The 16,336-nt window shown below is 38.1% G+C and overlaps 1 protein-coding gene across 7 annotated transcripts in view; it reads right to left on the bottom strand.

Annotated features, from left to right (window-relative positions):
- LOC126213198 (uncharacterized) overlaps positions 1-16,336 on the bottom strand; it is a 235,250-nt gene that overhangs the window by 83,632 nt on the left and 135,282 nt on the right. For 5 of the 7 annotated variants that reach the window (XR_007541108.1, XM_049940828.1, XM_049940826.1 and 2 more), the window contains exons 6-7: positions 14,258-14,320; positions 5,248-5,285 (exon numbers count right to left, since the gene is read on the bottom strand). Coding sequence is in view for 6 of the 7 variants with exons in the window: in XM_049940828.1 (XP_049796785.1) it covers positions 5,248-5,285; positions 14,258-14,320 (101 nt within the window). In the remaining variant the exon portion in view is untranslated. The remainder of the gene's footprint in view (positions 1-5,247; positions 5,286-14,257; positions 14,321-16,336) is intronic. The other 2 variants (XM_049940831.1, XM_049940830.1) reach the window with 1 other exon arrangement.

Genomic DNA, 16,336 nt, shown 5'->3' with positions numbered 1-16,336 from the left:
TGTGAAGGATTCATTTATTATATTTGTTAAGGGGCCTTGTATAATCCCTATACATTGTTTCAGTACACACATTGGTACTTCATCTAAGCCTACTGACTTTTTATTTTTTAGTTTTTGAACAGTTTTATTGACTTCATTCTCTGTGGTTGGAAGTAACATAATTGTATTTGGTGCAACAGGTGTTATATTTGTTTTGGGTAATTTTTGCTGTAACTTCTCTGCAATACTTGAGAAATGCTCATTTTCTAAGTGTTGTGGATCATTTGTTACCTTATCAATCTCCCTTAGCAGTATGTTATTCTGCGATTGTTTGCCTCTCCCCGTTTCCTTTTTTATAACATCCCAGACTGCTCTGCTTTTATTCTCTGCATTATATATTTTTTGTCATTGACTTTTTTGGAGCAATCAGCACCTTCCTACAGATCTTTTTGTATCTGTTATGGAAATTTAAGAATTCTGGATCATTGCAACTCTTTTTCATGGAGCAGAGGTGATTAAGGGCTTGGGAGGACTTCCTAATACCTGCTGTTATCCATCTGTTTTTGTGAGATGTTGATACAGACAAGCATACTTTTGGAAATGCTTTTTCAAAGTTCAATTTAAACAATGTGGAGAATTTAGAGAATTTTGCATTCACATTGGTTTCGCTATACACTTTACCCCAGCTTTGTTTTTCTAGTTCTTTTGAAAAAAATCTTATTTTGATTTCTGATAGATGTCATTTGTAGGCTTGTAATATAGGGCATGACTCAATGCCTGATTTTAGTGTTTTTATTTGACAGTTATGGTCTGATAGTCCGAGATCTTTTACAGCTACATCACATTTTTCCCGGTCCATATTTGTGGCCACATGGTCAATTATGATGCAGTCATTGTAGTAACCCTTGTTGCACTATTGACCAATAGAGACATGCCACAACTTTGAAGGATGTTTATGAAGGTGCTGCTGGATTCATTAAAGATATTAGTGCTGCTGTCAACACAGAATTGTGTTGACCCCTTTGTACTTGAGATTTTATCTAGAACTTCTATTAATTTATTGAAAAAAGTATCCACACTACTGCTGGGAGATCTATACACACACAAAATGATTAATTCCCTGGTGATATCAAGTCCTGTTAATTCAACAGCTGATATTTGAAGGTGTTTGTCTTCATTTACTGTACTGAAGTCATGTCTTGATTTGAACTGTGTCCCTTTTCTGATATAAATGCGTGATCCTCCACCCCTTGAAGTAATTCTGCAGTAAGAGTTTGCCCTTTCATACAATGATAATACTACATGTTTGATTTCTGTGTCTCTACACCAGTGATCAGTAATATAAACTACTGTGCAGTTCACAGATTGGAGCTCAACTTCTAATCATTTTATTTTATTCTTTCATGATTGCATGTTTTGATGGAGGATTGTTAAGTCTGTGAAATGCCCCATGTTAACCTTTCCAATGGTTTGTTTTTCTTTGTGACATCTGGTATGTGTGATATTTGAAGTGTTAAAATCTGCCTTGTGAGTGACTGTTTCAGTATTTTTTTTAAACTGCTGGAGATACTCTTCAAGCAGGGAAACCTGTTGTCTAGATTTATCCTAAAAAAAGACCTACTTTTCCTACCTATGACAACAGGTATTTGACCATGTGTGGCCCGAGATCCACCCCCTATACTTTCATGAATCCACTGTACCAATCTTCCCTTCACAGTCCTGTTTACGTGTAGGCCATGCCTAGTGAAACCCCATTTGTTGATAGTCCCGACAGGCACTAGAAAAACATGAGCAAAGTTCACTGTCCTCAGAGCCATCCCTAACTCCACATTGATTCGCCTCACATCTACATCAAGGTGTGTTCGATCATGACACTGCAACAGCTCAACACAGTGTACGTTGGTGCCATGTGTCAGGGAAGCTATCTTGTCCTATGTCATATGCCCCATCCTTGTCCAAACTGTTTCCCACGCAACCCAATATCACTACATGGTCCTCTTTTGTAAAGTCCATACATAAAGACCCTAGGTCCTCTATCACATGACTTATCCCTACATTTGGCGTGAAGATACTGGTGGCCTGGTACGCTGCCTCTAAACTTTCCTGTAACAGAGAGCCTACACCTCGCCCATGGCTACTACCTAGCAGCAGCACTTCCTTCTTCCTAACACTTTGTACATTCCTAGGCTTCTTGGCCTCAGTTGAAGTGTGCTGCACATTTCCTGGTCCTCATGCTACCTGAGGCTCTTCTCCACTTACCTCTCACAATGGTAGATACTTATTTTTGGCGTTGATGATAAAACTGTTAGATCGCATCTTCTTTCTTCCTATCCTCCTAACAGCTGCTAGTTCCCAACCAACCTCTTCTCACGTATCTCCCTTGATCCTTATCAGTTCCTTCCTTGCTTCCTCCTAATGTGCCCTAAGGGCACAGATTTTCCTTTCCTGCTCCCCAATCAAAATGTTCCTACTGCATACTCTGCAGTTCCAGGAGAGAGCCTCTTCTGTTCTCCAAATCCCCACTGCACCTCCCCCCCCCCCCCCCCCCAGTGAAAATATTTCCTACAAGATTGCAGCAAATCCCTCTACTCACTACCCTATAACACTTACCACATTTCTCACGCATGATGAGTTTCAAAAGAATAATTAAGTTTAAAGAATGTTTTAAATTTGTCAAGGATGCAAGATTGTCTGAGTGTAAACAAAAAACAACACAAAGGTCTTATGTGCGGTGGTTGTTTTTTTTTATACCTATTTACAGATTCAATGACAGAAGAATGAATTTGTAATTACTTTGCTTTCAGAGAATTTACGTTATCAGACGTGTTTGTTCAGGTTTTTAAGCATTTATAATTTGGAAAATTTTGCCCTAGATAGCGTCTATATAACTAGTAAACAATACGAAATGTGTTAGTTAAAAACAATTTAGAAACATTTAATTACACTTTTGTTGCATCAATAGAAGCTGATGAGACTAGTAGCTATCTTTTTTAAATAATTTTGCACTATCAAGAAAACTTGAATAGAATGTTTTGCGTTTGTCACACAAAATTTCGGGTTATGTTGCGATTATCAGGGCGTCAGCTAAAGAACAAGTTTTTTCAAGAACAATCTCTGCTGGGACACTAATATTCAGATGTGTGACTAGAACAGACACTACAGCAAGTATACAGAACAAAGAAAATCTAAATTTCACACTATTTCCTCTTAAATAAGTTCTTTTAGTGGATGAAGAAAACACCTGTGATCTCACTCGGCAGCCATCTTGGACCATGCATGCAATTCTATTTTGCAACTTTTGTGTTGTATATGAAGGACATGGATATCTCTTAATAGTGCATTCACCTCCAAATCAATAGGCAGCTACTACAACTTTATATCATTTGTGTGAATGACTCAAGTGAATTACACTACTGGCCATTAAAACTGCTACACCAAGGTGACGTGCTACAGACACGACATTTAATCGACAGGAAGAAGATGCTGTGATATGCAAATGATTAGCTTTTCAGAGCATTCACACAAGGTTGGCGCGGATGGTGACACCTACAACGTGCTGACATGTGGAAAAAGTTTCCAACCAATTTCTCATACACAAACAGCAGTTGACTGGTGTTGCCTGGTGAAATGTTGTTGTGATGCCTCGTGTAAGGAGGAGAAATGCGTACCATCATGTTTCCGGCTTTGATAAAGATCTGACTGTAGCCTATCGCGATTGCAGTTTAACGTATCGCGACATTGCTGCTCGCGTTGGTCGAGATCCAAAGACTGTTAGCAGAATATGGAATCGGAGGGTTCAGGAGGGTAATACGGAATGCCATGCTGGATTCCAATGGCCTCGTATAACTACCAGTCGAGATGACAGGCATCTTATCCACATGGCTGGAACGGATCGTGCAGCCATGTCTCGACCCCTGAGTCAACAGATGGAGACATTTGCAAAACAACCATCTGCATGAACAGTTCGACAATGTTTGCAGCTCGGAGACCATGGCTGTGGTTACCATTGACACTGCATCACAGACAGGAGCGCCTATGATGGTGTACTCAATGACGAACCTGGGTGCACGAATGGCACAACATCATTTTTTCAGATGAATCCAGGTTCTGTTTACAGCATTATGATGGTCGCATCCACATTTGGCATCATCGCGGTGAACGCACAATGAAAGCGTGTATTCGTCATCGCCATACTGGCGTATCACCCGGCATGATGGTACAGGGTGCCATTGGTTACACATCTCGGTCACCTCTTGTTCACAGTGACAGCACTTTGAACAGTGGACATTACATTTCAGATGTGTTACGACCCGTGGCTCTACCCTTCATTCGATCCCTGCGAAAACCTACATTTCAGCAGGATAATGCATGACCGCATGTTGCAGGTCCTGTACGGGCCTTTCTGGATACATAAAATGTTCAACTGCTGCCCTGGCCAGCACATTCTCCACATCTCACCACCTGAATACGTCTGGTCAATGATGTCCAAACAACTGGCTCGTCACAATACGCCAGTCACTACTCTTGATGAACTGTGGTATCGTACCTGTACATGCCATCCAAGCTCAATGCCCGGGCATATCAAGGTTGTTATTACGACCAGAGGTGGTTGTTCTGGGTACCGATTTCCCAGGATCTATGCACCCAAATCGCATGAAAATGTAATCACATGTCAGTTCTAGTATAATATATTTGTCCAATGAATACCCGTTTATCATCTGCATTTCTTCTTGGTGTAGCAATTTTAATGGCCAGTAGTGTAAATCTTACTCTGAAACTTCTGTACGAACTGTTAATTTTTTAAAATTATGTTATTCACTGACTAAAAGTTTGCCAATTAGTTACAAGGAAAGATTTGGTTACTGCATTCTACAAAAATTTTGCTTAACATTTCAAAGAAGAAAAACAGAAGCAATCAAAATGTCATACAATTGATTTCATCTGTGTTCCATGCTAAAAAGAATCCCAATCTCATTCATCAGAAAACTAATGATGCAGATTTCACATTTTGTAATGTCATTAATTTTATTTTACTGCCGACTTACCTAAGAAGCAAATGGCATAGAACTATTGATATTCTCCCCTGGTGCACATAAAGAGTCAAAACCACACTTACATGTATTATGCAGCCTACTGCCTTACAAGATGTCTCGCTATCAATAGAACAACAAAGTAAGCAAGTAATCAGTATGTTGCATGTAGTTCCCCAATGAGATTATAAGAACCACAACTTCTAAAAAATAATTCAATGAATAATAAAAACGTTACCGTGGACTGTCTCGTGCACATCTTTTTGAAGCTGCCTCCTGAAATATTTCATCACACTATTAGGGAATGAATTAAAAAAGGTAAAGCAGTAGAAAATACCAACAACTAAATACTACTATTCAGGCAAAACTGATACTTCTGGTATATTCCCTATTGATAATATATAAAAAAAATACTTATAGTGTATGGTAAAAAGACAACAGCAGATGCAGAGAATATTTCTAATGAGTACTTCATTACAGATACATGCAAAAAAGTCAATGAGTGAGAAAAAGTAAATGACTCAGTGCATCCACAGAGGCAAATGAGTTCTCACTGTGTATGAGACACTTGTACATTCAGATATGATTGGAGATGAATTTCATCTATGTGTCAATAATATGCTCCATTAAGTTTAAGCATCACCCATGACAATTTAAGGAGGAGTACACATACATGATTAACTCACTGAACAAGTACCACATTCAAATCACCATCGATTTAGACAGATTTACATGTCACAAACACAATACAATGATGTGTACTCTCATTCAAATGAGAATTCAGAAACCCATAATTATGGCCAACATATTGGAATAATTTTCAGTTTGAACACAATGGTGTTGACACTCCTGACTGCAGCCTTGAGCACTTTAATACATGTTTCACATGTAAAGACACTTTCTTACTTCACACATTTAGCAAAGACATGCAGCAATGTGAAACCAGGGAAGGACGACACAGATATGTTTCTAAGCTAGTAGTTTTCCAGAATGCAGCAAATCTGAAGCATTATTTTAATTTTTTGTGGCTTGTTACATGTTTACACTCACTGTTTCTATGCTATACCCACGGGCAATACATATTCTAATGTATATATTTATCCTGAGTAAGCAGGAAACGTTACACACAACAAGGGATCATCAAATGAATGAGGTATTTTACAAGCATTGGTGACAAAATAAAATAGTGAAATGTAGGGAAAATATACAGTTCAACAGATGCAGAAAATCTTCAGCAAACAGATGCAGAAAATCTTCAGCAAACAGATGCAGAAAATCTTCAGCAAACACTAAGAAGCTCCAGTAGAAATTTTAATTCTGTAGTTTCCAGGTGACACTAGAGACCTCAGAGCATAATAAATGGTTGGTTTATATAAAGATGTAGCTAATTCAAAGGTCCTAACTCACAACAACAACAACAACAACAACAACAACAACAACCACCACCACCACCACCACCACCCATTCAACTTCTACTGCCAAATCAAAGCCTCACCTAGATTTTTCCATGCATTGTAGCATTCAGGTGTATGCATACATTTTATTCCTGAAAAGTTTACAATATTATATACCCACCTTCCATTCTTTTCTTTTCTTTTGACTGCAGCAAATAACTTTCTTGATCCATCTACCTTCATCAACACACATTTCACCCCCTGAAGTGGAAAAATGCCTTTGTACTAATGTTTGTCACTATCTTCTCTGTTTCACTTGCAAATGGAGCAAGACAAAAACAAATCTCTATATATTTCCTTACAAGCAATAACTTCTTTAACTTTCTGTTCGCTGTCTTCACTCAAGTTGTATGCTGGTGTCTGTAGAGTCATTCTGCAGTCTAGTGCAAAGGCTAATTCTCTACACTTTGTCAACAGTGTTTCATGAAAAGTGTGTCTTCTCCCCTTCAAGGATTCCTATTTGAGTCAACATAATATTTCCATTATGATTGTGCATTGAAAGAACCTACTGGCATTAGATCTAGCTGCACACTTCTTAAGTGCTGCGATGCAATCCTTTGATCCAACCTAGTGGGGATCCAAAACATTCTAGCAGTACTTAGTTCTGGGTAACACAAGTGATCTGTGTGCAGACTCCTATAAGGATGAGCAACACTTACCTAGAATAAATCAAAGTTGACCATTTGCCTTCCCTACAACCTACTTCATATGCCCATTCCATTTCATACTGCTCTGTAATATTAAGCTTAGATATTTAATTTACATAACTGTGTCAACCAGTACAGTATTATTACAGCATTTGAATGTTATATGGCTGCTTTTCTTACACATTTGTGTTCTCTAACTTTTTTCAACATTTGGAGCATGCTGAGAGTCATCACACCAAAATGAAATGGTAGCATGTTTGTGTGATCCATGTGATCCTTCTGCCTGAGTGATTTTACAAGGAGCATTAAATACTTAATGCAACAAGTTTTTTCTCAGCCAATTTCAGTAGAAAATCTGCAAAATTTGTTGTGGGACATTGTGAAATATTCCTGCTTCAGCCTCTTTCGTTTCATGAAGTTCTGATAGATGGCAGCACTATATGTAACCTTCAAAATGGCGTCTGTAATGGAAGTGGATTAAGAGCTGTCATTGAGGCACTTTTTGCAGGAAACCAGAGCATCGTGAACATTCATTGGTGCTTGCAGAATGTCTACAGAGACCTGGCGGTGAAGAGAGACATGTCAAGTCATTGGGTGAGGCAACTAGAGAAGCTTGCAAAACTTCATAGAATTATTCTACCTCATCCACCCTACAACTCAGTTCCCACAGCTTCTGACTTCCATCTATTTGACTCAGTGAAGGATGCACTCTGTCAAATGCAGTAAGTGGGCGATGGGGAGATTACTGTTGCAGCAAGCTGTTCGCACTGTCAACCAGTGGAGTGGTATCATGCAGGCATACAGGCCCTTCCAGTGAGGTGATGCAAGGCCGTCCCATTGAACAGAGGCTACATTGAAAAATAGGATTTTGTAGCCAAAAGAGTGTGGAATAATATGGTCTACTGGAATCATGAATAAAACCAATCTGCTTTAAGAAAAACAGTGTTGCATTACCTATTGAACACCTGTCTTATAAATGTAAAGTTTAAAACTTCAGCTTTCCTTTTGCTATTTTCTTTTGCTCTGCCAGTCTGGTTTAGAAATGATTGATTAGAAGGCTCCAGCTCGCTTAGCAATTTTATGTAGGTCCTGAATTTTCTACAATTCTTGGCACCTCTTTCTCTTGTCGTATCTCAAGGTCAATGCCATTACATTTAGAATATCTATTATTAAACCTTAAAGCCCAATTGACACTGTAGATTACATAACACCAAAATATTCTGCATACATTACGAACGACCCATCAATGGAACAGAATACTAAAGTCAATGAGGGAAGATTCAACATGGAAAGGGCAGTGATATTGTTTGCTAAAATGATGAGTAACCTGTTATCAACATGTTCTTGTTATCATGGTAGATTTTTGTGCTTGGATGTGTATTTAATTTTTATTTTGATGTTAGCTTAATTTTTGTGGGATACTGTGAAGGTTGCATTAACTTTAGGTTTTACAATACATGGGTGAAGTAACACCCTACACAGGGAATAAATAAGAACATAAATAGTCATTCGGTAAAACTTTGACTTAATAAAATTGCTTCAATAGTTAAAATATTACATTGAAGGATAAAAAATGTTTGTCCTTGTTACTAAGCAATTAGCAAGAAAACGAAAGCCAAGAACAAAGCAAAAGGGCAATATGAATAATCTTGGAAGTATTATTGCTCTTGCTGTTGTTATATATTCTGGAGCAAAGAGATATTGACATTTAGGAAAGCTTCTATGACACTTTAGCTATTCCTCCAGGTTTCCAGCAGTAAGTAGAAATGCTCTTATTATTTTCGTCAAGCATACCAATTGTGAGACATGCTCCAGCAATGAATTTCAACTACCACCTCTTGTCCCTTCATGTTAAAACTATATTGCAAATTTTGATAAATATGAAGGGCCCTCTAATAGAAAATTAAACATTTAGTCTTTGTAGTGCCACATGAGATGTAGTTGATGTTTCATTTACTGTGAACATACCTCTACTGTGAGTTGTCTCATAATGTGACATTCTATTAAACCCCACTGTGAAATGACATTTAGACAGAAAATGGATCGTGACCATTGACCTTCATGAAAAACTCAAGATTAATATTTATTCACTGACCTAATGTCAGTCAGCGGGTACCATCATCAGATTTTTACCTAGGAACATGAAACATGAGAAAGTCTGTACCATTTTGTTAAAAGGAATCCACTTCACAATAGTTTATTAAATATCACTGACTCTGAATTTTGTCACATTACACTTCATCTGGTGTTACTGCCAGAACACTATTATTTTGAGTGGGGTGTCTGAACCACTTTAAAATTTAAAGAAATCTTGGAATGTTTGTAGAACTACCTCTGTGTTGTTAGTTACATCCTGTATATCATTCCAACTGACTGCAAGTTGTGTGTATTCATTACAAGTTTCTGTTTTGAGTTCTTCATAGATCTATTGGTTTGAATTATTAAATTAGTCATAATTTCACTGCATTTTCTTATACACTGTCCAGTCATATTGTGACCGCCAGTTAAAAGCCTGAATAATTAGCTTTTGATTGTGGAGTTCTATGAGACATGCAGGAAGAAGGTCAATAAGTTTCTGTGAGGTACTGAGAGGGATGTGGAGCCATGTCAACTCCAATGCCATGGCCAGGTGCACTAGGTTTCTAGGTTGAGTATCCGAGGAGTGAACAGCCTGGTCCAGTTGGTACCACTGATTCTCAATCAGGATTAAATCCAGGGGGGGGGGAGGGGTGGTTTGGTAAACTCGTATTGCCGCTCTTTGAACAATGAATGTATACTGTGAGCCATGCGACATGTTGCATTGTCTTGTTGGTACATGCCTTCATGCCAAGCAAAAATAAACTGCACTAACAACAGCTGCATACTTGTGTTGATCCACTGCACCTTTCAGGATGATGAGAACCCAGGGGATGCCATGAAAACATTCCCCAGACCGTAACGCTCCAATTGTTGCAGGGTGTTTACTGTCTGATATTTTGTTGCTGTACATGCCAATGGCCATCCGTCCAACAGAGAACAAAATGTGATTCATCTGATAAGGGCATCTATCGCCACTCAGTGAACATCAGCTCTGGTACTAGTGTGGGAAATTCCAGCCTTCATTGCTGATGATAGCTGTCAACACAGCTGCTTGAATCAGACACCTGCTGTGGTGGCCCATACACAGCAACATTTGGTGAATTGTCATTGAGGACACAATATTGGTAGTCCCTCGGTTCACCACAGTACACAATTTCTTAACAGTTGCAAGTCTACTGGCTCATTCACATCTCTGCAGACATCGTTCACTCCTGTCATCTATAGCCCATGGTGCATCACAGTTGTCACAGCATTGGTTTTGGGTAGCATCATGTAGCCATGCACTGCATACTTTAGCAATGGTGGTGTGTGAACAGTTTCCAAACATAGCAATTTCAGAAATGCTTCAACCCTTGGCCTGAAAGCCAATGATCATGCCCTTTTGTATGTCAGATAAATCACTCTGTTTTTGCATTACAATGACTGGAGTTTCTTCCGTGACCTCCCAAAATATTTTATACACTCTGCACTGCTTGTGCCATCATCTGCCATCTGTGAGTGGTTAGTGCTGATATTGAAGGCAGGTGATAATCGCATTGATGTGACTGGGCTGTGTAATACATTCTCAAAGAAATTTACAAATGTTTTTATTTCTGTCATGGTCCTATTACACTTGAAACTTTCGTCTTCTTTTTCTTCAATATCTGCTTCTGTTTGAGTAAGTACCATTGTTACATAATTGCATCTTTCATCAGTCTGTTTAAGCTTCATTTCATATTTTGGGAGCTACATCACTCTTGCTGCATAAATTATTAAAATGTCAAGTTGTAACTTCCTGTCTGGAGCCTGCCTATTTCCAGCTTTGTAAACATTTTGAGATGCAAAACTCATGTAGAGGTAGATACATCAAACACTGAAGATCCAGTGACTGTCAGCTACATTTGGCAACATTATCTTACATGAAGATTAGCAAATGATTTCTATCTTTTATTAGTTTTATTTCTGTAATGAATGATGAGGAAATCAAATGGAATGAGGAAGAAGAGAGAGAGGTTCCCCAAGATGACTATGTTTGGTAAATCAAGTCAGTCATAATAGGAAATAAGATATCATTCCATTCCTGCAACAAAAATATGTTACTGAAGAAAAATTCAATACAAAGAACAAAGTATTGAAAAACTAACTGATACACCTAACAGTCCCATTGTGAACTTCCAGTGCATGCATATTTGTCAAGGGTTACCTTAAGTGCCACAGGGAAATTATCAATTTTTAGAGAGGATAGTCATATATGTGGCTGACTAGCCAGAGAAATGGCCAGATACTAACACTGACGTGCAGATTGTTCCAAACTATAAAAAATAAATGCAACAAAGGATTTGTAGATTTCTGAGATCAATAAAATATGGCAAAAATGGAGACTATGACTTAATGCCTCAATTTGTTAAATGGTGACAATTTGACAAAAAATACATTGATATGGATCTTTAAGAGATATCACTAAATAAATTAATTCCAACAAATGTATCCCATCTGGACTACTAGGAGGCATACAACTTAAGTGTTTGAAGGGACTGAATCATGTATTGTACACTGACTGCTAGTTCCCCTCACATTCATCCATAGTTTCCCCACAGTAATACGAGTCTCTTCCTTTCAAGCATCCTGATACCATGGAGGAAGGTTGTATAGTGCACTGCAATATTTCCCATAAAGCCCTTTGCTACTGGATCTATTTCACAAGCTGAATTCTCCAGCCTGGGTAATATATTGACACACACACACACACACACACACACACACACACACACACACACACACACACACACACTTTTTCCTAAAGTTACAATACGCGTTCTATTAATCACGCTACCTTTGCATCAACTGCAGCTACTGTGTTGTTCATAAGGAATTGGGAAACGACAAAAATGCAGAAAAACTCTTCACAACATAAGTACAGTTTAGTAGGTAGCTCATTATGCAAAGCATTTCATTAACATCTTAGGAAATTAGCCAAACTTAGTAACTTAATACCAGTGTTTGAGTTTTCACCATAAAAAATATGTGGTGCTATATTCATGACACTACATCTCATAAAATGAAATGATGTTTAACATATTATAAGTCTGAGAAGCTGTCCCTAAAAGCTTTTTTCTTTTTACCTTTGTAAAACTTTACTGTGCAGAAATACTGCTGCTAGCTATCTTAATAATGGACAGTATATCAAAAGTAGAGTGGAAACTTTTCTGTTCTCACTGTATGTGGAAGAAAATATTTCTTAATTTTCGAACCCACTGGTTATCACAAACTTCTCTGAGTTCCTCAGTGAAGCTAAACTCAGAAAAGCTAAAGTGAACCCAAATGACTCATATATTCCCATTTTTGTTTTCTAGGTTATCAGTATGACAGATTTCCTCTGATGTAAATCAACATTGTTGTCAACCATTTTTATTGAAAACATCAAAGAACACATTATATAACACACATAAAATGTTGTCATCTGAATTACTGGAAACATTTGTTACAAAGTGAAGCATGATTACACTCTCCTAGAGACCCAAATGCAGAGGAAGAGCACGGTTCAACATCAAAGTACTACCACTGCAGTAACTATTGCGTCTCATCAACACTGCAGTAGCAGTGGAAGTTGTGTCCCAGTCGTTAGTGTTAGTGATATGACCTGGCATCCTTGTATGCAGGTGCCACCAGTGAAGTGTAACTGTAGTAGTCCCACAGTTTATATTTTCTTTGCATCATGTGAGTTAATGGTTATCAGAATTAACTGAGTTATTGAAGTGCTCAAGTCAGCAGAAAGTTCTTTCCACAATAGAATGTCAGTACGATTTTTCAATATACAATTTTTTGCTGTTGAATGTTTACTTCCATTCCACAAGCAGTGGTAAAGAAACTGCATTAGATGAAGTGTTTCTTATTGAAATAATACTAGCCTACATACGAAACATAGAGAAAATATCCAAAAAAGTATTACGTCATGGACCCAGAGTTTCACCTTATTGGGACTGGATTTGTTTTCCTAAGTTTATAAACATAATTATTTTGCAGTAGCTTAAAAGTGAACTGCCCTTTGTGTGCTGTACATTAATCATCTTTTTTGGGTGCACAAAAAATTAATATGCAGCATGCTAAAGGCATTTTTCTTTTAAACTACTGCAGGTTATATACAGCTGCTGCCAAGATAGCCATCATAATAAACTTATCATAGATTTCTTTTATGTAGAGGAATGAGAGTGGTGTTTAGTTAACTATTACTCTTTCTCTTTTCCACTAGATTCTAATAACTTAATGTATTATTTTCCTCCATTTTCTCATCTTCTTGCTAAATACAACAGTAAGTGAAGATTTTCGTTTATTTTCCAAACATGGGCGCTACTTTACCGTGTACATTCCAAGAGCTTCTTACTGATGCATAATATAGTACTATTAATATTCTACCAAAGTAAGCTCTACCAAGATTGTAAAAGCATCCTAGTTCCATTGTTCTGGGATTGAAGAAGTGGAGGGAAACTAAAGCCACTTCTGTCATCAACCTACACAGGGTTTTCATAAGCTACAGGATTTTCACAGATTTTTAAATTTTAAAACATACAGATGTATGTGTACATCTGAGACAGCACCAGCAATAGTCTCCTAAAGTAAATCTTGCTATACTGTATTCCATCTCTTTCCTATGGAATATTCAATACACATTTACTGTGGAACCCATTATTGTGCTAACAAGCAAATGGGTAGTTCTGAATCCTTGTATCTGAAATATACAACTTTCTCAGCAATAATTTCCTTCGCTTTGATACATTCAATGCGAACTCAAACAAAAATTACAAATTTAACTGATATTTTACAAATGTTTACACAGTTATTTATTCACAATCATAACAAAATGGTTATGTCATAGCTCATGAAGACTTTTTGGGTCTTTATCAGTCGTGTTTGCATGCACAACACATGAATATTTGTACTTCCATGGTTTCAAATTATCCTATATTGTTGCTGTCAATACATGTGTCCTCAATACAAATTTATTCACTATGTAAAGAATTAAGTGGTAGCACAGAGCAAAAAATAAGATTATACCTTTAATTTATGTAGATAACTGTAATATGTAGCTTACCTCATCATCTGTTACACTCAGTGGGTCACATACATCAAGAGAATCATTTGCAGAGGTTAAGACCTGCATAAATTGAAAAGCATTAATGGCAAAATGAAAATATAACGAATTAAGAACACAGGATCATAAGCTATGTTTGTAAATACTACACAGAGAAAAAGACAATTTCACTGTTACATTACTTCTGTCTCATATTGTCGTTATAGACAGAAAGTCGAAGCTGTAATACAAACAAAACTTGAAGGTGCATCTCAACTATTGCAGAGACAAAGTTACCAACAGAACCACACATTGCTGTTGTCTAGCCAAGTGTTTCACAGTAACCCTAAGTACTCTTTAATGCAGACACAGGGCATCCCCATGCACTCTTATTTAAATCATAGCCACCTGGACTGCATGAGTCTCTTTGTGAAACTAGTGTGGCCAACAATCAGGGCATACATTAAAACAAAAAGAGTGCTTTAATTCAAATATATTTACATAAGCATCGCAATATAAACCCTTCCATTGTGTGCTACTTTTTCAAGCTGTTCTGGGTGGACTGTTTCCATTGTCATTTCACTTGAATTGTTTACAAATGAATCACTGTCGTCAGAAAAATGATTGTCACTCTTGTGTTCACTTGGACATTCCTCTAAATGTTCCACTGTCTCTTCCTCAGAAAGAACTGTGTGAGAAGAGCTAGCCATTTTGCGCCAGCTAACTTGAACATAATAATTGCAACCTTTCTCTCAACACAACTGCTACAGTTCAAGCTAATACAGGGTTCACTACACAGAAGTCCTATGCATCTCAGGATGTCTAGTACAGTGAGATTTGAGACAGAAGCTTTGAAAAATTGTGTCAAATGAGACTCAACAATGGAGTAGAAAACAAAACTCGCAATGTTGAGCACCACTTGCCACAGGAGTGGAAAGGGTTCAATAACATTAGTCTCTATAACATACATGGTTTAAATAATGTAACATAAGCCACTTCATAATCTGTTCCATAAAAACACGGGAGAACTGCCGGATATCAGTAACTTCCTGCCACGATATTTCGGCGCAGAGTCTTCTGGCCACCTTCAGGTGAATGCCACTGTAGTAGTACTGGCGAGTATGCATTGAGCTCCACTATTTAAAGCCTTCTGAGGCGACACTGCGCATGCGCTGCTCAGCGTGCGCGTTCATAACGGCTCCGTGAGCTGCGCATTGCGCCCTCTACTGTGAAAGCCTGGTGTATCGGTGTCAGGTCGATTTCCATCTTTATGCAGATAACTATGTCGACTACGAAGTTTCTCTATAACAGGATTCCAAGCAGAGTTCAGCTGATAACCGCTATCTCGATTGATGAGAGTCTCGTTGTCAGACAATCTTATTTCCACAAATTCATTGATAATCGAGCTCCAAAAGTTTGATGTATGGGCCAAAATTTTTGTGCCGTCTTAATTCATGGAATGGTCTGTGGAAATACAATGTTCGGCAATTGCGGACTTGGTGGGTTGGAGAAGGCGAGTATGCCGTTGGTGTTCCACAATGCGTTCCCGCACAGTTCGTGTTGTTTGCCCTATATATGATTTGCCGCATTCATACGGAATTTTGTAAACACCTGGTTTACGCAGGCCCAGGTCGTCTTTAACGGATCCCACTAGTGATGAAATTTTGGACTCTCACTTGATACTTTCTCAATATTCTGCCTATCTGTGAAGAAATATTCCCAATAAATGGTAGATAAACAGTCGACCTGAAGGCCTCTTCCTCTTCCTTGTTCCGTCGTTTGTAGGTCTTCATCACTCTGTTCACTTGCCTAGGTGAAAAGCCATTGTTCAAAAATACTTTTTGCAGGTGTTCCAGTTCCGTTTGAAGACTGTTGGCGTCAGAGATAGCATGGGCATGGTGGATCAAGGTTTTGAGAACGCCCATTGTTTGTGCTGGATGGTGGCAACTAGTAGCTTGTAGATACAGGTCTGTATGAGTGGGTTTTCTGTACACCAAGTGACCAAGTGTGCCGTCACTCTTCCGTCGCACCAAGACGTCTAAAAATGGCAGACAACCATCTCTCTCTATCTCCATGGTAAACTTTATGTTTCCATGTATG

This window comes from Schistocerca nitens, chromosome 11 (assembly GCF_023898315.1).
Source record: "Schistocerca nitens isolate TAMUIC-IGC-003100 chromosome 11, iqSchNite1.1, whole genome shotgun sequence".
NCBI classification, from domain to species: domain Eukaryota; kingdom Metazoa; phylum Arthropoda; class Insecta; order Orthoptera; family Acrididae; genus Schistocerca; species Schistocerca nitens.
The sequence above is the reverse complement of the archived record's forward strand: the minus strand, read 5'-3'. Positions and strand labels throughout refer to the sequence as shown.